Raw genomic sequence first — 24,599 nt, forward strand, 5'->3', positions numbered from 1 at the left:
AAGATAAGGACAGACTGTGAAAAAAATATTGATAATATATATAATCAGACATTTGACTTTCAGATAAATAATTTTAGATGTTTTTTTTCTGACAAAATTGAACAAAACCAAAAAACTATCTGCAAAGTGAATCTGAAACATCTCATAGTTTTAACCAAAATACTGTTTTAGATTTGACAATAAATTCATGCAGAACTCATTGGATCTTCCTTTTTCAATAGAGGCAAACAATTGATTTGAACTTGACCTTCTAAAAAAACTGAAGTTCTACCAACCAGATCTGCTTTGTGACATGTTCAACTTTTAAAGTGTGAGCGCAGCACCCGATCTCTGCATTGCACTGTACAACCAATTGGGTATTAGTTTCTATTAAGATATAATTTTTGAATGCTCAGTGATAAAAACAAACACACACACACACACACAGTACCCCGTACCCCGGGGTTTTGGGTGCTATACAAATTAGAGCTGGGAGTTGGGTCTATAGGCCTGGATGTGAGAGAGGCCGAGCAGTTAGGGGGTGGAGTGTGCTGTGAATACTAATGAGAGGTAGAGTGGTGGGAATGGAGTGGAACAATAGGGCCCCTCTGTGCTCCACTTTGCACCCCTCATAGACACAGTGAGGGAAAGAGGCTTTTTCCCAGAGCCCCTCCCCCCACCCCACTTCATTTCCAGAGACAGGACCTTCCTCATCACCGTCCTCATCATCAGTCAGCCTGGCAAAGCTCACGTGGAGCTGCTGATTATTTCTGATTCCACGCTAGCCTCTCTGCAGGGGCAACACTCTCATTCACATTCAGCTTCATCTAAAGGAAGGAGCCCTCTATAGTTTACCAATGCAGAATGTATAACATGTATCTGCTGAATGGGACACTGACTCCGGGAGGGGCAATGCTCCACAGACAGTAGGGTGTGGTGATTCCAGGTCAGTGGAGTGGGAATACTAGGATGCTCTTGGGATCTTTTATTCCATTTTATGGCTCTGCAAAGACCTGTGTCCAAAATTCGCGTGTGTAAAAATATTTCCCACAGCCTCCTTTTCTTTGTTCAGGCCAGCGTTCCCGCCATGCATTCTTGAACTGAGTTACCCTTACATAATCTGAGCATAATTTAATCAGCCACAACTGGTAAGGACTGGGTTATTCATGTTTGAATTTCTATCTTCCAGGCTACATGGGGACTTTCTGTGAGAATGACATAGATGACTGTGAAAGCAACCCATGTGTGAATGATGGAATCTGTCGGGACATGGTCAATGGCTTCACGTGCACCTGTCAGCCAGGTATGCTTCATTGGTTTACACTAATTTAAGTTGTTTGTGGTGAAATCTATGCTGCTTGTTAACTCCTAATGAATAAAAGTTCTGTAAAACTAGAAAAAACAGAATTTAAATGTTCTTAAAACCTGCGAAGCTAATGTTAGCTTCACCACTTCTGCTTTCTGGTTTTTCGAGCCAACACTCGTATAAAAAGGCAAGGCCTAAAGGCTGCCTATCCTCCTGCCTGAACAAAGGCACTATTGTGACCCCTGCTTCCCTTATCTGTGGAATGTGGAAGGGACAGCAGTCTCCCTCATTCTGCCCTGGTGGTGGTGGTGGTGCTGAGGGGGACAGCAGTTCTGCTAATGAGATTCTTTTCCAGGTCCGCAATTTACATCTGGGACAGACGTACCCCTTCACCCCCCATCTAGCTATTGAGCCGGTGGAGCTGATACAGGCAGTATAGGAGGAGGAGGAGGAGTGGGGGTCCCAAAAAGAAAGGGGGGGGGGGGGGGAAACAATCCCACCATCTTTTCTAAACACCTCTTTAGCAGCCCAAGCACCAAAACACAGAAACCATTTTGAAACTGTTATTCAACAGAGCAGTGTGCTATCAATGCACCAATTCACATCTTCCTGGGCTCTGTGCCCACTCATTCCAAGCCCACTCTGTTACTTCAACTTTTCAAAGTAATTTTTTTGTCATTGTTTTTATAGTTGGTGGTTAAAAATAACAACTGTCGTTTTCCACCCACAAAATATTCTATAAATTCACTTTTTTTCATACACTTTTAAGAAAAAAAAAACATTTAAAGAATTTCTTGTCAGAATGTCTCATCTTCTAAAAGATGATTAATCTGTGACAGTCAGCACTGGTTGCAATGCAAAGATGCCATGGCTTTAACCAGTCTCTCAAACTCTACCTCAGTCAGACATCGCTAATCTAACGGAAGGCCTCTAACAACTGCCCTCTGACCTAAGCATGGACCCTTTCACTGGACTGTCTGTCTGACCCTTAACCTCTATGTTTGCATGTCCCAGGCTTTACTGGCTCCATGTGTCAAATCGACATAGATGAGTGTGCTAGCACGCCTTGCCAGAATGGAGCAAAATGCTACGACCGGCCCAATGGGTTTGAATGCCGCTGTGCTGAAGGTAAGGGCTTCTATATATAATAGTTGTCAGTGGATAGTTGTTAGCCACTACGCTACTCAATATGTCCCTCCAGACATGGGAGCAGATGATCCTCAAGCACTTATCTGGTCCTTGCTAAGTATTCAATGGTTTGGGGTTGAACTTTTTCTTTGGGTGCCTGTTGCCCATACAGACCAAGTTGAGGACCCTAATCCCCCCCTCTTTCCCTCAGTGGCTCTCAGGATCACGGGGGTCACTGAGTACCAGCAGTTGTTAAGAAAAGAGTCTTGGTCATCACCCCGACATCTGTTCCTCCCTAAAAAGCCTGTTTATCACCTATTGTTGGTTTTAACTTGTATTCCTTTACGTTAAGTTTGTGTTTGAAAAAACAGTAACGTGTCAGCTTGTCAAAAACTGTAATCCAAAGCTTTACTGATATTTACTGTTTGTTTGCGTCGACGCCTACAGAGGAGCTATATTGTTTCAGTGGCCAGCTGCTTGGTATTCGTTGTGTTTGCGGGCCCCTTCTGCAGAGTGAAGTGGCCCTGTTAAAACGTGGCGCTACCCATTGTTCCCTTCACCACTAAGAACAAAAGCAAGACTGGGAGGCCTGTGTAGGGCCTGTTTTTATTGCTTTGCCCAACTTAACATTTCTCAAGACACGTAACGCACAAACCAACAGTTACATGCTATACAAACATACATCACTGACATAGAAACCACAGTGGTCAGAGTCCAAATCTGAGGAAACTTTTCTGAAAAATGAAACAGAATGAGAATGTTCATTATGGACAACTCATAACAAAAAACTCTTAGGATAGTCTTAGTCACAGATTAACAAATGCCTTTATTTTTTTAGGTTATGAAGGGAGGCTCTGCGAGAGTAACATCAACAACTGTCAGCCTGACCCATGCCACCATGGTACTTGCATAGACGGCATTGCTAGCTACACGTGTAACTGTTATCCAGGATACACAGGCTATCGCTGTGAGAATCAGCTGAACGAGTGCCACAGTAACCCCTGTCAGAATGGGGGCAAGTGTTTGGACCAGGTCAACAAGTACATTTGTCACTGCCAGCATGGAACTTCAGGTAGGAGGAAAAACCTTGAACACAACCCATTTTATATTGCAAGTCATTAAAAACTAACTTAAAATGCTCTGATTCATGTACTTTTTTAAAACGCTGAGTAATTATAGAAGGTTAATGTCTCTTTTCCAACCCAGGCACAAACTGCGAGATTAATTTTGATGATTGTGCCAGTAACCCATGTGATTATGGCATCTGCAAAGATGGCATCAACCGCTATGACTGTGTTTGCAAACCTGGCTTTACGGGTAAAGCTCTCTGAAACTGAAAAGATTAAATTTCAGATGGAAAAATAGAGTTTGTACTAAAAATGCTGACACTCTGCGTGAAATCTCTCATGCCAGGTCCCAAATGTAACGTGGAAATAGACGAGTGTGCGTCTAGCCCCTGTAGAAATGGGGGAACATGTGTTGATGAAGAGAATGGGTTTCACTGCCAGTGTCCTGAAGGTTTCAAGCCCCCTTACTGTTACTCCCAGGTGGATGAGTGTGGCAGCAGCCCTTGTGTCCATGGCTCCTGCAGAGATGACATCAATGGGTAAGAATGGCTTCTTTTCCCCAAACCACAGTGTGGCTACATGGTTAATTCTAATTTTTTTCTTTTGTACTACGTATAAGCAGCTTGTACCATGACACAAGCTAGAGAATATGCTACATAGTATCATTCTGTTTAGCAGCTCAAGAAATCAACCCAAGTTATCCTGCATGTTCTTGTAAAATGAGATAAAGTTCCAAAGCTTTAGCTCCACATTTTCATCAGTTATCAAGAACAAACTTAAGAATAAACTTAATATTTTAACTAAACCTCTTACTCTGAGATAATTCTTCTTATGCATTAGGAAAATACTGCGAGTTGAACCTGAAGTTGTTTCTAACCCTCTTACTTCCTTACCCGCCAGTAACCGTCTTTGTTTCACCGGTGGGCAAAAACAGTGCAGTTTCTGCCTTTAAATGTTTCCGGACGTTTGCAGATGCTACCGGTTTTTTTTTTAACAAGGATGTCAGACTTCCTCCAGCTCTTACCATTAGCTTGACACCCTTACATAAAAAAATGTCAAAAGGCAGGTTTTTCATGGGTCAACTCTTAAGGGGTTAAAAGCAACCATTTTTCAATCATTGATTCTATGCCTGTGTTAACAGTTACCGCTGTGACTGTGAACCTGGATGGGTAGGGAAGAACTGTGACCTGGACAGGAACGACTGTTTGCCAAGTCCTTGTCAGAACGCTGGGACATGCATCGACCAGCTCAACGGTTTCATCTGCAAGTGTCGCCAAGGCTTCAAAGGTGATCGGCGGCATCTGTAAACTGACAGCTATCTGCCTCCACCTAGTGGTGCAAAACAAAATTAAATCTGTTTGCCCATTTCCAAAAGTTCATCAAAGTTCTGCCTTAATTGTTGTTATTCTTTTTTTTTTTTGTTCTGTTTTCAGGTAGCCTCTGCCAGGTGAACATCAATGAATGTGCGTCTAGCCCCTGTCTGAACAAGGGCACTTGTGTGGATGGGGTGGCAAGTTTTACCTGTCTGTGTGAGCTTCCATATAGTGGACCCACATGTTCTGAGGTCCTCACACCTTGCTCCCCCAACCCTTGTGCCAATCATGCAGTCTGCACCCACACCCCGGACTATCTGGGCTATCAGTGTAACTGTCAGCCAGGGTGGCAAGGTTAGGAAGTTTTGTCATTTTATTACCATCCCATCTTTCGTCAAAATATCTGCTGGAAAGCTTACAAATCACATCTCTATGCATCCATTTTTTTTTTTTTTTTTTTTTGAAGATTTGGTTTGTCAGCTTGTGACCTTTTTGTGATTTGTGAGCTACATACTTAATGTGTGTCTGTGTGTGTGTGTGAATGTATGCGATTTGGGTAGATGTCGCCCCGGATTTATTGGTCCCCTCTGTCAGCACCTGGATCCCTGTCATCGATCACCATGTCTGAATGGTGCAGCGTGCAGAAGCCAGGTGGTTAATGGTCTCCCGCAGTACACATGTGTGTGCCAGAGAGGGTTCAGAGGTGAGTGTGTTTTTCAGGAGAATTTTAGTCTAAGAAAGCTACGAGTGTTTTTGACTGAGTGCGTGTCATCCACTTTCAGGCCAAGACTGCTCCCTCATCGACGCATGTGCCACAAGTCCCTGTGCCAACGGGGCTCGCTGTGCCAATTGGAATAACCACTACAACTGCTCGTGTCCACCTGGCTATCAGGGAAAAAACTGCCGCAATGACATTGACGAGTGTCGCAAGCCTGGCTCGTGTCTCAACGGTGGCCTCTGCATTAATGCTCATGGGTCTTTCCGGTGCCAGTGCCAGCAAGGATACAGTGGACGTACATGTGAGGTGTCCACCTTACCCTGTGCCCCATCTCAGTGCCTTAATGGAGGGACCTGTCGCCAGACAAGTGACCATTCCTATGAGTGTGCTTGTCTAGCAGGTACAACAGCTGTCTCTATGTAGAAACCATACGCAGTCTGTGTTTATTTCTCATGGTTTTCCCAGGCCCTCTGCAGGGTGCTGAAGTCCAACAGATTTTCCCAGCATGATGACGTAGTACTGTTGCTGGGATTTAGTTCTGTGTCTCAGGTCAGCTTCCTGTCTGCTATTAATAGCTTCTGATGGGATATGAGGTGGTGGGAGAGTTGAAGAGGCAGCATGTCTGTTCTCTTCTCCACTCTGCTCTGTTCGCTACAGAAGGAATTTACTTTATTAGCCTTCTAGTTTCCCACTGGGGACCTGACAGGAAATGTCCCCTGCCAGAGAGGAAGTCATTGAAACTGTGAGAGATTATAAAACAAGCAAACATTGAGGGGAGTGCAGACCTCTGGAGCAGGCAGGAATCACTTCCATTGCTGGCATTGTGTGGGAAAAGTCAAACGAAGACGTAAACAGTCAGACACCTTTTGAACTCTTTTACTGCCCACGTTACCCCACATTTTCTCCAGTGTGGGAAACGTGACTCGAGTGTAGGGGAAGAAATGTTTAGTATTCTGTAAAAGAGACAAGGAATGTTTATTAAACTCACAACTGTTGGGTGCTGCCTTATCTGTGTAGTGTAACACTTTCCCCATGAATCTGTTTCAGGGTTTGAGGGACACAACTGTGAGAATAATGTGGATGACTGTCCAGGTCACAAGTGCATGAATGGAGGAATATGTGTAGACGGTGTCAATACCTACAACTGCCAATGTCCACCTGAATGGACAGGTACAGCTTGTAAAATACAATTTGACAGTCATGTTTATTACATTGTTGGTGTATGTGAACCAATATGTCACTTTGTCATTGAAGGACAATACTGTGCTGAAGATGTCAATGAGTGTCTCATGCAACCCAATGCCTGCCATAACGGTGGTACTTGCTTCAACACCATTGGGGGCCATACTTGTGTTTGTGTTAATGGCTGGACTGGAGATGACTGCAGCGAGAACATTGATGACTGTGCAACAGCTATTTGCTTCAACGGCGCCACCTGCCACGACCGTGTAGCATCCTTTTTTTGCGAGTGCCCGGTTGGGAAAACCGGTATGTCACTTTGTAAATGGTTGTCTTTTCTGTGCCTCTAAAATGCAATTACCGGTAAGTGAAGTAAATACTCTTTATATATAATATTTGCACAGGTCTGCTGTGTCACCTTGATGATGCATGTGTGAGTAATCCATGCAACGAGGGTGCAGTATGTGACACCAACCCTCTTAATGGCCGCGCCATTTGTACCTGTCCTGCTGGTTTTGTGGGAGGTGCCTGCAATCAGGACATGGATGAATGTTCGATTGGTGAGACATCAGTTTTYTTCCCAACTTTCTGCCACATATTRCATTGAGTGCATTTCATAGACTGTTCTTCTGCTTTCACCAACAGGTGCAAACCCATGTGAGCATTTTGGGAAATGTGTGAATACTGAGGGCTCTTTCCAGTGCCAGTGTGGTCGGGGTTATACTGGACCACGCTGTGAGATTGACATCAATGAATGCCTTTCAATGCCCTGCCAGAATGATGCAACTTGCTTGGACCGTATTGGAGAGTTCACCTGCATCTGCATGCCAGGTAYTCAGACTTACTACCTGACCTCTGCCACTTGGCAGTTATACCTTTAAATCCCAAGGAACTGCCATATGGCAGATGTGAATAGCCCTTCTTGCCTCCAGTGTTATGTAAATGAGGCCATTACATTTGCAAGAAGTAACTAAAAKGACACTCTACTCAGCAACAAGTTGGTCTTCATGGAGCCCAGAGGGACTTCAGTGTAACTCCTGTAACTATTATGGTTTGATGACCCCACCCCACAAAAAATATCACCATTACCCAAAATTTAGATTCAAGTTTCAAAATGGAAACTGTGCATATAACAATATATTTTATATGAATCTAAGTGCAAGCAAGTAATAAAAGATAAAATAAAGTAAGCATGCAACAATATGATAACAAAAGTATTAGTAAATAGAAATGTAAACTATACAGAAATATAAATTATGCCAATAAGCCTATGTTCACTGTTACCTGGTACTGGCATATTTTGATTGAATGGCTGCACTCCAATCTAATGGCTGCAACAACATTTTTAAAAACTAAAATAAATATAGAGCCCATTACAGTTACCTCCATCGTGTATATTTGTAATATTGTAAAATTGCACAATAGTGAGAAACCTTTATTCTATTTTTTTCACTCAGCTTGTAGCCTACAGATAGGCTATTTACTTTTGTGTAATTTATTATACTGTATAAAGTTTATGCACTTTATTAACAAGTTTTCGTATGTCTGTAGTCATCGATCTCTTTATTATAAAAAATAATATTGAAATAATGTGAAGCTGACACAAAGACACTATTTGAACTGTAATTCCAAAACATCTCAAGTATGTCTCCTTTGTACAAATTTAGATTGTTTTCACACTGAAAAAGGTGACATACCAATTGGGCAAAATAGCTAAAGTTCAGATTTTTTTAACCTTATTTTAAGTAATTTTGTCTTTTTGGAAAACTGCCAATAGGTAAAGATATTTTTACATAAATTTATACAAAAACAACCCTCAGCTACTTGAAAAATAAGTTTTTTATTTAAACTTTCATAAAAACCTAAGTAAAATAATCTTATTTGGACATCTTGTCTTGTTTTAAAGTCAAAATATCTCACCCTATTGGCAAACATTTCTTGACAAGTCAGTATGACTCAAATTAAGATCAAATATTATTTTTCAAGCAATCTTTACGTATCAGGATGGGTTAAAATCAAGGGTTTCTTTCTTTTCCATCTGAGTCGGATCAACATTGTTCACACTATCACCTATCACCCCCGTTTAGCATTACCTGGTAGTGGCTGTATGTACATAACAAAAGGTGGTCCAATGGGTTGCAAATTACCCCACACTGCCATTTGGCAGTCTCTGGTAGAAAAAGGAGTCGTTTGAAAATGCTGGTAGATGTTTGTTCGTGTCCTTTTTTTAAAATGATCTTTACCACTTTCAAGAAAATTTTGGAAAATTCATATTTTATTTTACATTAAAAAAGATAAGGACAGACTGTGAAAAAAATATTGATAATATATATAATCAGACATTTGACTTTCAGATAAATAATTTTAGATGTTTTTTTTCTGACAAAATTGAACAAAACCAAAAAACTATCTGCAAAGTGAATCTGAAACATCTCATAGTTTTAACCAAAATACTGTTTTAGATTTGACAATAAATTCATGCAGAACTCATTGGATCTTCCTTTTTCAATAGAGGCAAACAATTGATTTGAACTTGACCTTCTAAAAAAACTGAAGTTCTACCAACCAGATCTGCTTTGTGACATGTTCAACTTTTAAAGTGTGAGCGCAGCACCCGATCTCTGCATTGCACTGTACAACCAATTGGGTATTAGTTTCTATTAAGATATAATTTTTGAATGCTCAGTGATAAAAACAAACACACACACACACACACAGTACCCCGTACCCCGGGGTTTTGGGTGCTATACAAATTAGAGCTGGGAGTTGGGTCTATAGGCCTGGATGTGAGAGAGGCCGAGCAGTTAGGGGGTGGAGTGTGCTGTGAATACTAATGAGAGGTAGAGTGGTGGGAATGGAGTGGAACAATAGGGCCCCTCTGTGCTCCACTTTGCACCCCTCATAGACACAGTGAGGGAAAGAGGCTTTTTCCCAGAGCCCCTCCCCCCACCCCACTTCATTTCCAGAGACAGGACCTTCCTCATCACCGTCCTCATCATCAGTCAGCCTGGCAAAGCTCACGTGGAGCTGCTGATTATTTCTGATTCCACGCTAGCCTCTCTGCAGGGGCAACACTCTCATTCACATTCAGCTTCATCTAAAGGAAGGAGCCCTCTATAGTTTACCAATGCAGAATGTATAACATGTATCTGCTGAATGGGACACTGACTCCGGGAGGGGCAATGCTCCACAGACAGTAGGGTGTGGTGATTCCAGGTCAGTGGAGTGGGAATACTAGGATGCTCTTGGGATCTTTTATTCCATTTTATGGCTCTGCAAAGACCTGTGTCCAAAATTCGCGTGTGTAAAAATATTTCCCACAGCCTCCTTTTCTTTGTTCAGGCCAGCGTTCCCGCCATGCATTCTTGAACTGAGTTACCCTTACATAATCTGAGCATAATTTAATCAGCCACAACTGGTAAGGACTGGGTTATTCATGTTTGAATTTCTATCTTCCAGGCTACATGGGGACTTTCTGTGAGAATGACATAGATGACTGTGAAAGCAACCCATGTGTGAATGATGGAATCTGTCGGGACATGGTCAATGGCTTCACGTGCACCTGTCAGCCAGGTATGCTTCATTGGTTTACACTAATTTAAGTTGTTTGTGGTGAAATCTATGCTGCTTGTTAACTCCTAATGAATAAAAGTTCTGTAAAACTAGAAAAAACAGAATTTAAATGTTCTTAAAACCTGCGAAGCTAATGTTAGCTTCACCACTTCTGCTTTCTGGTTTTTCGAGCCAACACTCGTATAAAAAGGCAAGGCCTAAAGGCTGCCTATCCTCCTGCCTGAACAAAGGCACTATTGTGACCCCTGCTTCCCTTATCTGTGGAATGTGGAAGGGACAGCAGTCTCCCTCATTCTGCCCTGGTGGTGGTGGTGGTGCTGAGGGGGACAGCAGTTCTGCTAATGAGATTCTTTTCCAGGTCCGCAATTTACATCTGGGACAGACGTACCCCTTCACCCCCCATCTAGCTATTGAGCCGGTGGAGCTGATACAGGCAGTATAGGAGGAGGAGGAGGAGTGGGGGTCCCAAAAAGAAAGGGGGGGGGGGGGGGAAACAATCCCACCATCTTTTCTAAACACCTCTTTAGCAGCCCAAGCACCAAAACACAGAAACCATTTTGAAACTGTTATTCAACAGAGCAGTGTGCTATCAATGCACCAATTCACATCTTCCTGGGCTCTGTGCCCACTCATTCCAAGCCCACTCTGTTACTTCAACTTTTCAAAGTAATTTTTTTGTCATTGTTTTTATAGTTGGTGGTTAAAAATAACAACTGTCGTTTTCCACCCACAAAATATTCTATAAATTCACTTTTTTTCATACACTTTTAAGAAAAAAAAAACATTTAAAGAATTTCTTGTCAGAATGTCTCATCTTCTAAAAGATGATTAATCTGTGACAGTCAGCACTGGTTGCAATGCAAAGATGCCATGGCTTTAACCAGTCTCTCAAACTCTACCTCAGTCAGACATCGCTAATCTAACGGAAGGCCTCTAACAACTGCCCTCTGACCTAAGCATGGACCCTTTCACTGGACTGTCTGTCTGACCCTTAACCTCTATGTTTGCATGTCCCAGGCTTTACTGGCTCCATGTGTCAAATCGACATAGATGAGTGTGCTAGCACGCCTTGCCAGAATGGAGCAAAATGCTACGACCGGCCCAATGGGTTTGAATGCCGCTGTGCTGAAGGTAAGGGCTTCTATATATAATAGTTGTCAGTGGATAGTTGTTAGCCACTACGCTACTCAATATGTCCCTCCAGACATGGGAGCAGATGATCCTCAAGCACTTATCTGGTCCTTGCTAAGTATTCAATGGTTTGGGGTTGAACTTTTTCTTTGGGTGCCTGTTGCCCATACAGACCAAGTTGAGGACCCTAATCCCCCCCTCTTTCCCTCAGTGGCTCTCAGGATCACGGGGGTCACTGAGTACCAGCAGTTGTTAAGAAAAGAGTCTTGGTCATCACCCCGACATCTGTTCCTCCCTAAAAAGCCTGTTTATCACCTATTGTTGGTTTTAACTTGTATTCCTTTACGTTAAGTTTGTGTTTGAAAAAACAGTAACGTGTCAGCTTGTCAAAAACTGTAATCCAAAGCTTTACTGATATTTACTGTTTGTTTGCGTCGACGCCTACAGAGGAGCTATATTGTTTCAGTGGCCAGCTGCTTGGTATTCGTTGTGTTTGCGGGCCCCTTCTGCAGAGTGAAGTGGCCCTGTTAAAACGTGGCGCTACCCATTGTTCCCTTCACCACTAAGAACAAAAGCAAGACTGGGAGGCCTGTGTAGGGCCTGTTTTTATTGCTTTGCCCAACTTAACATTTCTCAAGACACGTAACGCACAAACCAACAGTTACATGCTATACAAACATACATCACTGACATAGAAACCACAGTGGTCAGAGTCCAAATCTGAGGAAACTTTTCTGAAAAATGAAACAGAATGAGAATGTTCATTATGGACAACTCATAACAAAAAACTCTTAGGATAGTCTTAGTCACAGATTAACAAATGCCTTTATTTTTTTAGGTTATGAAGGGAGGCTCTGCGAGAGTAACATCAACAACTGTCAGCCTGACCCATGCCACCATGGTACTTGCATAGACGGCATTGCTAGCTACACGTGTAACTGTTATCCAGGATACACAGGCTATCGCTGTGAGAATCAGCTGAACGAGTGCCACAGTAACCCCTGTCAGAATGGGGGCAAGTGTTTGGACCAGGTCAACAAGTACATTTGTCACTGCCAGCATGGAACTTCAGGTAGGAGGAAAAACCTTGAACACAACCCATTTTATATTGCAAGTCATTAAAAACTAACTTAAAATGCTCTGATTCATGTACTTTTTTAAAACGCTGAGTAATTATAGAAGGTTAATGTCTCTTTTCCAACCCAGGCACAAACTGCGAGATTAATTTTGATGATTGTGCCAGTAACCCATGTGATTATGGCATCTGCAAAGATGGCATCAACCGCTATGACTGTGTTTGCAAACCTGGCTTTACGGGTAAAGCTCTCTGAAACTGAAAAGATTAAATTTCAGATGGAAAAATAGAGTTTGTACTAAAAATGCTGACACTCTGCGTGAAATCTCTCATGCCAGGTCCCAAATGTAACGTGGAAATAGACGAGTGTGCGTCTAGCCCCTGTAGAAATGGGGGAACATGTGTTGATGAAGAGAATGGGTTTCACTGCCAGTGTCCTGAAGGTTTCAAGCCCCCTTACTGTTACTCCCAGGTGGATGAGTGTGGCAGCAGCCCTTGTGTCCATGGCTCCTGCAGAGATGACATCAATGGGTAAGAATGGCTTCTTTTCCCCAAACCACAGTGTGGCTACATGGTTAATTCTAATTTTTTTCTTTTGTACTACGTATAAGCAGCTTGTACCATGACACAAGCTAGAGAATATGCTACATAGTATCATTCTGTTTAGCAGCTCAAGAAATCAACCCAAGTTATCCTGCATGTTCTTGTAAAATGAGATAAAGTTCCAAAGCTTTAGCTCCACATTTTCATCAGTTATCAAGAACAAACTTAAGAATAAACTTAATATTTTAACTAAACCTCTTACTCTGAGATAATTCTTCTTATGCATTAGGAAAATACTGCGAGTTGAACCTGAAGTTGTTTCTAACCCTCTTACTTCCTTACCCGCCAGTAACCGTCTTTGTTTCACCGGTGGGCAAAAACAGTGCAGTTTCTGCCTTTAAATGTTTCCGGACGTTTGCAGATGCTACCGGTTTTTTTTTTAACAAGGATGTCAGACTTCCTCCAGCTCTTACCATTAGCTTGACACCCTTACATAAAAAAATGTCAAAAGGCAGGTTTTTCATGGGTCAACTCTTAAGGGGTTAAAAGCAACCATTTTTCAATCATTGATTCTATGCCTGTGTTAACAGTTACCGCTGTGACTGTGAACCTGGATGGGTAGGGAAGAACTGTGACCTGGACAGGAACGACTGTTTGCCAAGTCCTTGTCAGAACGCTGGGACATGCATCGACCAGCTCAACGGTTTCATCTGCAAGTGTCGCCAAGGCTTCAAAGGTGATCGGCGGCATCTGTAAACTGACAGCTATCTGCCTCCACCTAGTGGTGCAAAACAAAATTAAATCTGTTTGCCCATTTCCAAAAGTTCATCAAAGTTCTGCCTTAATTGTTGTTATTCTTTTTTTTTTTTGTTCTGTTTTCAGGTAGCCTCTGCCAGGTGAACATCAATGAATGTGCGTCTAGCCCCTGTCTGAACAAGGGCACTTGTGTGGATGGGGTGGCAAGTTTTACCTGTCTGTGTGAGCTTCCATATAGTGGACCCACATGTTCTGAGGTCCTCACACCTTGCTCCCCCAACCCTTGTGCCAATCATGCAGTCTGCACCCACACCCCGGACTATCTGGGCTATCAGTGTAACTGTCAGCCAGGGTGGCAAGGTTAGGAAGTTTTGTCATTTTATTACCATCCCATCTTTCGTCAAAATATCTGCTGGAAAGCTTACAAATCACATCTCTATGCATCCATTTTTTTTTTTTTTACTTTTAGGTCAGCTGTGTAACATAGATGTGAATGAGTGCCTGTTGAACCCCTGCAAAAACCGTGGGACCTGTACTAACACACTTGGAGGCTTCAAGTGCTCTTGCAGAGCAGGGTTCACTGGGCTAACCTGTGAAACAGACATCAATGACTGTGTTCCAAGTGAGTTGCTGCATAAATGTTGCATGAAGTCTTATTAAACCTGTCTGTACCTGTCAATGAAATATCAGTATGCTTACTGTATTTGATGAAAGTGGTTTTTTTTTATTCCTTGTGATGCCAGATCCATGCCTAGGTGGAGGTTCTTGCACCGATGGAGTGAACTCATTCCACTGTAGCTGCTTGCCAGGGTTTACAGGCCCCCGCTGTGCTCAGGAGATCAATGAATGCCAGAGTTCCCCCTGCAAAAACAAAGGCACCTGTACAGACTATGTTAACTCTTACACTTGCACCTGTCCGCCTGGCTTCACTGGCATCCACTGTGAAATCAACATCCCTGATTGCACTGAAAGGTTTGTGCGTGTTTGAGTTGTGTGATTGTCTTGAGTTTCACTGTAAGTTAAATGTCTTCTAAATTCATTTGGGAAACGTAACTATTTAATGCGTTGCTTTCCTTTTTGTTACAGCTCCTGCTTCAATGGAGGGTCGTGCACRGATAAAATCAACGGCTATTCTTGTACATGTCGCTCAGGTTTCACTGGGTCCCACTGCCAATATGAAATCAATGAGTGTAACTCGCAGCCTTGTCTCAACGGTGGCGTTTGTCAGGATGCCCTGGAGTCCTTCCGCTGCTCTTGCCCTAAAGGCTATACCGGCAACCGATGCCAGGTATAAACCGTTATTGATAGTTGGAAATACTTGTAAWAATTTGAGTCCTGAAAGGTAAATTTTGTTAGCAGATCATTTCTAAAATAAATTATATCTGCCCCTTGACCACTCTAGACACCAGTTGATTTGTGCAGACGCTCTTCTCCATGCCAAAATGGAGGGCGCTGTCGCCAAAAGGATTCTTCTTTTACCTGTGAATGTTCACCTGCTTGGTCTGGTCGGTATTGTGACATCCCAAGGGTCTCATGTGAGATAGCTGCTCGCCAGCAAGGTAATTTTTTTTTATTATCTTTAGTTAACTTGATTTCTTTGAATTTGCATATTGAGTGAATGAACTTGATGTTTTTTTATCGGCATCTTTCATGTTAGGGATCCAAACAGACAAACTGTGTCACCACGGTGGTCATTGTGTCAACACTGGAAATACCCACTTTTGCAAATGTCCTGCTGACTATACTGGAAGCTACTGTAAAGATCAAGTGGACCAATGTGAAGACAAACCTTGTCGCAATGGCGCCACCTGCAGGTCATATGTTGGAGGCTACCAGTGTGATGTGAGTTAAACTGTTTTAACAAACCTTTCATGGCATAAATCAGGGGGTGTCAAACTCATTTTCATTGAGGGCCACATGTGCGTTATGGTGGCCCTCAAAGGGCCAGTTGTAATTAACTTCATGTTTAACTTGGGCGGAACACGAAACATCACCGTCGTCTCATTGCTATGAGCACTGCTAACAAACAATAGCTGAGCTCTACGTGGTACTTCCTGCATAGAAACAGAATTTTAACACGTCCTTTTATGTACGACTGACTAATTGTGAAATAAATTATACAGAAATTGAGTTCTGGTCAGTAACTGCCATGTTGAATTATGAACTCTCCCACTTTCCAACAGGGAATTCCCATGCATAACCTACATGCATTATGGGAGATGTAGTTTATGGTCAATACTGGCTTTAAAGCAGCTTATTTTGAGACATTAATACTCAGCTATCTAACTAAATTACTACTTAAAGTATCTTTCACCTTTTAAATTAGTTTATTTTGTTGCATTTAATTATAAATTTGAAGTTTACCAATGACATGAAACTATTTTCATATTAAGAACAATTTATTTTATTTTATTTTTTTATTTATTTKTGGGGGGATCAGMGTCACYCRTGGCCTTGAGTTTGACACACATGGTCTAAWTTTGCAAATCAGGTTTTATTTAGCGCTTTGACTAATATTTTGCTATGAATGACACCTTGTCATTACAGTGCATGCCAGGCTACACAGGACAGAACTGTGAGATAGAGATCAACGAGTGTCAGTCTCACCCATGCCAGAATGGAGGAACTTGCATCGATCTGGTGGGACATTATATCTGCTCGTGTCCACCCGGCACATTGGGTATGGAAACACAAATGCAACAGAAGTCTGTGCTGATTAGTAAAGAGATTTTTTTTCTTGTCATGTTGTCTAAGAAACGACTATGTTAATGACGACCATTTTCTTTAAAGGTGTTCTCTGTGAGATCAATGAAGATGACTGCGCTCCATCGYCGAGGCTGCATGGCGCTCCACCAAAATGCCTGAACAATGGAACCTGTGTGGACAGAGTGGGTGGTTATCGCTGCAATTGCCCCCCTGGTTTCACAGGAGAAAGATGTGAGGGAGACATAAACGAGTGTCACTCCAATCCCTGTAATCCCTCCAACAGTTTTGACTGCATCCAATTGCCCAATGATTATCTGTGCGTCTGCAAACCTGGGTTTACAGGTTAGACTATTTCTAATCTTATTGGCCTCTTACTATGTATCATGTTCATTAAAATAATTGTAATGATTARAATTATTATTATTATAAACTTTTATAAACATTGCTTTTAGGTCGAAGGTGTCAGAACAGGTTCAGTGTCTGTGAGTCTCAGCCTTGCCAGAATGGAGGAGCTTGTTCAGTGACCAGCTCTTCCCTAGGGTACACCTGTACATGTCAACTTGTAAGTTTTCATTCATTYGAATTGGTTTTAAARTTTGCAAATAATAGCACTTWCACTGAATTTGAATGTAATATTCATATTATGCCTAAATTATACCTCTTTTAGGGTTATACTGGTCCAAATTGTGAAAGAAGCATGTCATGTCGTGAGTTGCCCTGCTACAATGGAGGGAGTTGTGCCATTACGCCACGAGGTGCACGCTGCAGCTGTTTGCCTGGTTATGGTGGGCCCCAGTGTCAGCATCGCAGTAATGATGGGTGTTCCTCCCAGCCATGCCGGAATGGGGGGTTATGCACTGAAGAGACCAGCTTCCCATACTTTCACTGCCAGTGTTCAAGTGGGTGGACAGGGAAAAGGTGTGAACAAAGCAAGCTGGAGCTCCCGGTGCCCTCCTGTCTTCTGGCGGACTGTAATGGAAAAGCCAATGATGGTGTTTGTGATAAGGAATGCAACACAGTTGCTTGTCGTTGGGATGGTGGCGACTGCTCTTTGGCAATGAACCCCTGGGCTCACTGTACAGACCCCCGCTGCTGGCGTGTTTTCAACAACAGCCAGTGCGACGAGTCCTGCAACAACGCCGACTGTCTGTACGACAACTTTGACTGCCGAACCAAGGAGAAAGTTTGCAAGTAAGTTTGCCCATTTTTTTTTGTAACAGTTTCTTCTTGTTTGCACAGACCTGGGAGAACCTCCAACTGATCTTTCTGTTTGTGTCTCCAGTCCAATATATGAGACCTACTGCATCGATCACTTTGCTGACGGGATGTGTGACCCTGGCTGCAACACAGAAGAGTGCGGCTGGGATGGCTTGGACTGTGCACGGAAGGTTCCAGAAGAACTTGCTGACGGCGTCTTAGTTTTGATAGTGCTTTTGCCCCCAGATGAGCTTCTTCGCACAAGAACAGCATTTCTGCAGAAATTAAGTGCAATCTTGCGCACTTCTGTACGCTTCAGGAGAGACGAGAACGGRGATGAAATGATTCATCCCTACACCCGTCGAGAAGCGCGTCTCAAGAGAGAGCTAGAGCCTCAACAGGAGGTTGTCGGGTTAGTCAGACAGACAGTGCAAAAAAAAAAAGGTTTTCACGTTAACTACAAAATACAAAAAACACTTTGTTCTCTGCTTTTCTTGTAGCTCCAAAGTCTATCTGGAGATAGACAACCGTTTGTGTTCACATGGTCCAGAAGACTGTTTCCCTACAGCTAACAGTGCTGCAGAGTACCTGGGAGCCCTGTCTGCAACAGATATGCTGAACTTTCCATATCCCCTCCAAGAAGTCAAAGGTGAATGGATAAACTTTAAACTAAACAAAAATCCAATTGCACAAGCAAGGTACAAATATGTAATAATTAGTTTTCTTCTTTCAACACAGGTCAAAAAATCACTCCGGTCGATGTTGAAGATGGTGATATACCACAGTGGTGCAAGCTGGTTCTGGCAGGGATAGGTTCCTTTTTAATTCTGGTCATTTTTTTGATGGGCATGCTGATTTCTCGCAGAAAGCGGGAGCACAGCACTCTCTGGTTCCCTGAAGGCTTCTTTCTCAAGAAAGAGCCCAGCAGTAACAAGAACCGCAGAGAACCTGTGGGCCAAGATGCTCTTGGAATGAAGTAAGTTATTTGTGAACACAGCTTTTATTGCTGGGACTGAACTGCTAACGCTACAGGAATTTCTTTCCAATTTGAATGCATTTTTTTAAAACTTGGATCTTCTGACCTATAAACAGACACATGCCCAAAACTGTTGAGGAATCTCTTCTGGGAGATCATAGTGAACAGTGGACAGACTCGGACTGCCCTGAAGCAAAAAGGCTTAAGGTTTATACCGTTAAAATAAATGATCATCATCAATTTGAATGTACACGAGCATGATATTTCACACTATATCATTTATTTATGAATTCAGGTGGAGGAGCCAAGCATGCTCTCAGATGGTGAAGATGCAGTGGACTGCAGACAGTGGACCCAGCACCACCTCGCAGCTGCTGACATCCGTGTGCCGCCCACAATGGCCCTCACTCCTCCTCAAGGAGAATTTGAAAGCGACTGCATGGACGTTAATGTCCGAGGCCCAGGTTGGTGGTGGAGTTGTTTAAATACAAACTGCATCACTCATTTATCCGGTAACAAACTGACCCCCCTCTGCTTCATCCCAGATGGCTTTACACCTCTCATGCTGGCATCGTTCTGCGGAGGAGGCCTGGAACCCGAGGTGGCGGAGGAGGAGGAGAACGAGGAGTGCTCGGCCAACATCATCTCTGACCTCATTTACCAGGGCGCGTCCCTCGCTGCCCAAACAGACCGGACCGGCGAGACGGCGCTCCACTTGGCCGCTCGCTACGCTCGGGCTGACGCCGCAAAGAGACTGCTGGACGCTGGAGCGGACGCCAACGCTCAAGACAACACAGGCCGCACGCCTTTACATGCCGCAGTGGCTGCAGATGCACAGGGTGTCTTCCAGGTAATCAAGCTCCAACACATCCTTTTTTTATAGAATCACTTTTATCAAGATTGCACCTTTCTTTGCTCGTCTCTTTGAAATGATGGATTCAGTCTTCTGTGTTTTTGATTTCCCACCTTTCCAGATTCTAATCCGAAATCGTGCCACTGATCTGGACTCCCGTATGTATGACGGCTCCACCGCGCTGATCCTGGCTGCGCGGCTGGCAGTCGAGGGCATGGTCGAGGAACTCATTACTTGTCATGCAGATGTTAATGCGGTTGATGAACTGGGTAAGAGTTTTGTCATTTCCGCTCAAGTTGCAGCTTTTTTTTTTTTTTTGATGCAAAACTAATTTAAATTCACACAAAAATAGTTTCTACATATAATGATGATGTCTTCTCTAGGTAAATCTGCTTTGCACTGGGCTGCTGCGGTTAACAACGTGGATGCCACCATTGCCCTGCTGAAGAATGGAGCTAACAAAGATATGCAAGATCTCAAGGTATGCCGCAGTTTTTTCCACAGCACTGACTTCACATATGTACATTTGTTTGTGTTAGTTAAGTGTTGATTCATTTTCTTTAAAAATCAACAACATAAATTCAAAAAAAACCTACAAATCGTAAATTAAATGAAAGTTAGCAGAAGAAGAAAACATCTTATTATATCTGCCCCTTTTTCTCAAATAAATAAATCAAAAATAATCTTCAGATTACAAAAAGAAAAAAAATAAATTAATGGATTTATTTGTTCAGGACAGTGTGCAATTAAAACATAATTTGATGCATTGCACCAGATTTAGCCTAAGGCTAATTTACGTCTGTAGTCCCTTCAAACAGTAAAAACAAAACAACAACCAACAGTAAATTAAAATAAGAGAGGAAAAAAAACAGAAAAATAAAAATGATATAAAATAAAACATTATGCAATTAAGAATGTTAATTAAATATTAATTTAAATAATAAAGGTTTAACTCCTTGAGCTACAATTTATACATTATACATTTACATATTTCTCCAACAAATTTACCTTTATCATTCTCTTAAATTTACACATTGATCTGGCATTTTTAATGTCAYCCTCCAGATTATTGCATAATCTTATACCCTGGACTGAAGTACTCCGTTCCTTCAAACGTATCCTAAATTTAGGTTTAACCATCATCTCTATCCCCTTGAGATCATAACAACGCTCTCTTTGTTGACCAGCCTGTTGATTTTGTTGTACTTTCTGTTTGCTTTTSCAGGAGGAAACCCCCCTGTTCCTTGCGGCTCGCGAGGGCAGCTGCGAGGCCGTGAAGGTGCTGCTTGCGCACTTCGCAAACCGAGAAATCACCGACCACATGGACAGGTTGCCSAGAGACATCGCTCAGGAGCGCATGCACCACGACATCGTGCAGCTYCTCGATGAGTACAACACAGTAAGGAGCCCGCAGGGCCATGGAGGGCCTGGACATCAACTCACCGGGGGGCACACCCTGTCACCACTCATGTGCCCTCCCACCGCCTTCCTCCCCGGTCTGAAGAGCACCCCGCAGGGCAAGAAGAGCCGTCGGCCCGGGGCCAAGGGTTCCAGCCTGGGAGGCCAGCATGCTGCTAGCCTGAAGGAGTCGGTGAAGGCTCGCAACAAGAAGCTGACCCTGGACATGCAGAGTGCCTTACTGGACAGCTCGGTTACGCTGTCCCCAGTCGACTCACTGGACTCGCCCCATGGGGGAGCTAGCAACGCTGGCTACATCACCAACCCCACGTCCCCCGTGGCCATGCAGTCGCCCATTTTCCACTCCTCCATGTCTGTCCCGAGCACCCCAATGGTTCATAGCAGCATGCTGGAAGGAGGGGGTCCCTTTGCAGTGTCGCTTGCCCAAATTAGTGACCTAGGAGCTGGGGGAATGTCTTTACCAGGCCGCGTCTCRATGGCTTCAGACGTCAGTCACGGTTACGTGCTGAGCTCTGGCCAGCTGGGGGTCAACATGGGCATGGTCAGTCCCGTTAGTGTGCCCTTTGACTGGCACAGCCGCCTGCCCCCCTCCTCCCAGTGTGGTCAGCAGGTCGTGAACATGGTGCACAGCAGCCAAGCAAGCATGCATCCTCAGAGTCCAGCCATGCAGCAGCAGAGCATGCTGATGCACCAGCAGCTGTACTGCAGCCCCATGCTGCAGCCCACGCCTGTGACCTCCACGCCCGCCATCAGTCCAGTGAAGCTGCCCTCCATCGCCGAGCAGCAGCAGCTCATCAGTCACAGCATCACCAACCAGCAGAGCATCGCTCGCATGAGCACGTCCACTCCACCGACGCCTCAGACCTCGCAGCCCCCGCCGTCGTTCTTCCAGCAGCAGCTGCCCCAGCAGCCCTCTCAGCTGAAGCCCCCCGCTCAGCCCGCCCAGGCCGCCACGTCGGCAGTCCAGCCCGCTCCGGCTCTCCCCTCCCAGCCAAGTGGCAGCACCGCAGGGAACGAGGATTATCCAACGCCTCCCTCCCAGCACAGCTTTTCTTCGACGCTAGACGCCACGCCCAAGCATTACCACAACTTGCCCAGCGAGCATCCCTATCTCACCCCTTCTCCAGAGTCTCCTGAGCACTGGTCCAGTCCCTCGCCTCACTGCGTTTCTGATTGGTCAGATTCCACACCCAGCCCAGCCGTCGCTGTCCCCAACCAGACCCAAATTACTCAAATTCCAGACGCCAATGGCAAGATGCAGGTGTTTGCATGAACATTCTACGATCCCTGCCTACAAAAAGACACGGGGTAAAAGAATCTATGGACTTGCTTTTGGGCCTGTCTGGGTTTTTAATGTCAGTCAGTTTCCAAAATATTTATTGGATTTGGATTGACAATGTTTAACATGAGGACCGTCTGCTTGTGATTGTTGCAGAGGGGAAAAAAAAGTAAAGGGAAATATATGTTGTCTGATAAAACAGCAGACAATTTAATGAAGTATTTCTGTCACAGATAGATTTGTTTTTTATGATAAAAAAAGAAGTATATGAAGAAAACCAAGTCTTTAATTTCAAAGACTTTGGGACACGTTCTGAAAACTAACAAACGTTATAAAAGTAGWTAAGACAAAAGTGAAATGTTGAAGGGAATCCATTTATTTTTATTTATTGTTTTGATCTATCCGAACAGCCTTTTAGTTTATTTTCTGATTATAGCAAACAGCAGCCAAGATGATAAAGGGGTTTTAGCAAATTAACTTCAAGATTTGCTCTGCAGTAGGGACGTTTGATAGAACAACGGTAAATCATTTCTTCCTATGAGTATTATGAACAAGAATGTAGATGAGTGTCTGAAGCACTTCATTTGAGCTGCCCCTTTGGGCAAGTCTCAGTCAAATAAAACATTGGACTACAGTGTATATTTATAATATAAGAGGGCATTTAATATTTGTTAATTTTGCATTTAATCTTTAAAAAAAATCAGCAGAAAGGTTTTTATGTGCGATGCTTAATTTTTTATAGCTTCTTATTGTGACACTAAGATCTTTACTGCCAGTTTTATTTTCACTGCCAATTTGGCCTTCAGTTTCCAAGTGTTCTTCGTTCTATTTATGGTTCCTTTTTTTTTTTTGGCCTGTAAAATCAGCACGTCACTGCCCTTACATTTTATTTTGTATTGTTTTATACTTTGTATATATGTGGAAATCCATTCATACTTTTTTAAAAAAAACATTTCTTCAGATGTATTAAGCTATGCTTATATTTGGCTGCTATTTTATATCATTCTTTTTCCTCGCAGACATTCCTTTAATTTTCCTGTGTTGCTGAGTTTGGACGTGTTGCCCTTAAAGTGACAGAACAGAACGAGACAACAGCCGAAAGGATTGTTACAATGGTGTGAAATGGACTGTTTGCAGAAGTTCAGATCTTGTTGGTGCTCTCACCTTATGGTGGTCACTGTGGGTGGGAACCGCTGGACTGGAACTGCTGATGCCCTGTCACTCCTCAGGGAGGTGTTTTATGGCATGCAGAGGGACCGTTCCCCTGCATCAGCAGTAGATACCAGTCCAGGAGCCGTGGAGCTACATCTTACTGTTGTTGTAAAAAAAAGGAGAATGAGGGGGAGGAAAAACACTACTGTGTAGTGCTGCCCCCACCCATCCTCTAATTTTTTTTCTTTACTAAATTCAGAAACTGTTACTCACAACTATTATATTTCCAAGTAATCTTAGCATGTAAGAGAGTTTCCTGTCTCTTTAACACCTTATGCACATTTCAGTAATTTTTGTTGTTGTTTTATGATAAAATGTTGACAGTAACTTTTGCATTTTCATCTCATAAGAAGAGATGAGGTAGCCCACCACTCCTAGCTACTACTGCGTGGGTTTAAACACTGCCTTTAGTTGTGTCATAAACTGAGTTTATCTTTATGTTGTTTTATCCTGTTCATCACAAAAACAGCAAATGTTCTATTAGACCTGGGAAGCATGTTGTTCACTGTCTTATTTGCATTTTGCCTACATGTTAACTTTTTTTATTTGTCTGTTTGTTCTAATTTTATTATAACTGGTCTTACAATTTTCCCCACCAGGTCGCACTAAGTGTTTTGTACATTCACAGTTACAGTTCCTGTTTGTAAATATGTTTGTTCTGGGTAGATCATTGCTTGAGAAGTCTTATGTTTCAGAAATATTTGTTATGTACTAAAAAGGACAAAAATAAAGTGTATTTCATTTAGCATTATTTAAAGTCCAGGCTTTCACTGATCTTTCATCCATCTTTTTAAAACACTCAAATGTTTCCTTTTAGTCTTCATTTCTAAAATAATTTCAAAGTCATTTTTATCTCTACAGTTTTTCTTTTTGACAAAATTTATTAAAGAATTCGTTCATTAGAAAAATATGTTTAACATCTTTGTGTTCTGTTTTTTATGAGGAATCTAAATTTTAAAAAGTAACATTTTCAACTCCATTACATTGTCCATTTGCTGATAAAGCTGCTTTTCAATTATTTTTCTGAATTTTAGTTTTTTAATTTCCCAACATATGTCCAACCAGAGGAAGAGGAACCAAACTTTCTTATAAAAAATTAAAAGAAAAAAAACTGTATAGGTCTTCTGGACGGGTTCTCCTTTAATGAAACGTTTCGTCTCTCCTCCAAGAGACTTCTTCAGTCTGAGAG

General features: G+C 42.8%; 1 protein-coding gene across 1 annotated transcript in view; it reads left to right on the plus strand.

The window, feature by feature from the left end:
- notch3 (notch receptor 3) overlaps positions 1 to 24,161 on the plus strand; it is a 45,086-nt gene extending 20,925 nt beyond the window's left edge. The window contains exons 8-45 of the mRNA XM_014021865.1: positions 1,133 to 1,282; positions 2,300 to 2,413; positions 3,252 to 3,485; positions 3,620 to 3,730; positions 3,827 to 4,019; positions 4,622 to 4,767; positions 4,914 to 5,151; positions 5,300 to 5,496; positions 5,576 to 5,911; positions 6,559 to 6,681; positions 6,766 to 6,999; positions 7,095 to 7,250; positions 7,336 to 7,521; positions 10,150 to 10,263; positions 11,281 to 11,394; positions 12,233 to 12,466; positions 12,601 to 12,711; positions 12,808 to 13,000; positions 13,603 to 13,748; positions 13,895 to 14,128; positions 14,238 to 14,390; positions 14,512 to 14,740; positions 14,855 to 15,056; positions 15,171 to 15,327; positions 15,426 to 15,610; positions 16,316 to 16,448; positions 16,559 to 16,816; positions 16,927 to 17,036; positions 17,142 to 17,665; positions 17,757 to 18,083; positions 18,172 to 18,320; positions 18,410 to 18,647; positions 18,764 to 18,854; positions 18,943 to 19,111; positions 19,193 to 19,497; positions 19,622 to 19,769; positions 19,884 to 19,981; positions 20,726 to 24,161. Of these exons, the coding sequence (XP_013877319.1) occupies positions 1,133 to 1,282; positions 2,300 to 2,413; positions 3,252 to 3,485; positions 3,620 to 3,730; positions 3,827 to 4,019; positions 4,622 to 4,767; positions 4,914 to 5,151; positions 5,300 to 5,496; positions 5,576 to 5,911; positions 6,559 to 6,681; positions 6,766 to 6,999; positions 7,095 to 7,250; positions 7,336 to 7,521; positions 10,150 to 10,263; positions 11,281 to 11,394; positions 12,233 to 12,466; positions 12,601 to 12,711; positions 12,808 to 13,000; positions 13,603 to 13,748; positions 13,895 to 14,128; positions 14,238 to 14,390; positions 14,512 to 14,740; positions 14,855 to 15,056; positions 15,171 to 15,327; positions 15,426 to 15,610; positions 16,316 to 16,448; positions 16,559 to 16,816; positions 16,927 to 17,036; positions 17,142 to 17,665; positions 17,757 to 18,083; positions 18,172 to 18,320; positions 18,410 to 18,647; positions 18,764 to 18,854; positions 18,943 to 19,111; positions 19,193 to 19,497; positions 19,622 to 19,769; positions 19,884 to 19,981; positions 20,726 to 22,192 (8,507 nt within the window). The 3' untranslated portion in view covers positions 22,193 to 24,161. The remainder of the gene's footprint in view (positions 1 to 1,132; positions 1,283 to 2,299; positions 2,414 to 3,251; positions 3,486 to 3,619; positions 3,731 to 3,826; positions 4,020 to 4,621; positions 4,768 to 4,913; positions 5,152 to 5,299; positions 5,497 to 5,575; positions 5,912 to 6,558; positions 6,682 to 6,765; positions 7,000 to 7,094; positions 7,251 to 7,335; positions 7,522 to 10,149; positions 10,264 to 11,280; positions 11,395 to 12,232; positions 12,467 to 12,600; positions 12,712 to 12,807; positions 13,001 to 13,602; positions 13,749 to 13,894; positions 14,129 to 14,237; positions 14,391 to 14,511; positions 14,741 to 14,854; positions 15,057 to 15,170; positions 15,328 to 15,425; positions 15,611 to 16,315; positions 16,449 to 16,558; positions 16,817 to 16,926; positions 17,037 to 17,141; positions 17,666 to 17,756; positions 18,084 to 18,171; positions 18,321 to 18,409; positions 18,648 to 18,763; positions 18,855 to 18,942; positions 19,112 to 19,192; positions 19,498 to 19,621; positions 19,770 to 19,883; positions 19,982 to 20,725) is intronic.
- Positions 24,162 to 24,599: the final 438 nt, after the last annotated feature.

The sequence above is a fragment of the Austrofundulus limnaeus genome, unplaced genomic scaffold, assembly GCF_001266775.1.
Source record: "Austrofundulus limnaeus strain Quisiro unplaced genomic scaffold, Austrofundulus_limnaeus-1.0 Scaffold4, whole genome shotgun sequence".
NCBI lineage: Eukaryota > Metazoa > Chordata > Actinopteri > Cyprinodontiformes > Rivulidae > Austrofundulus > Austrofundulus limnaeus.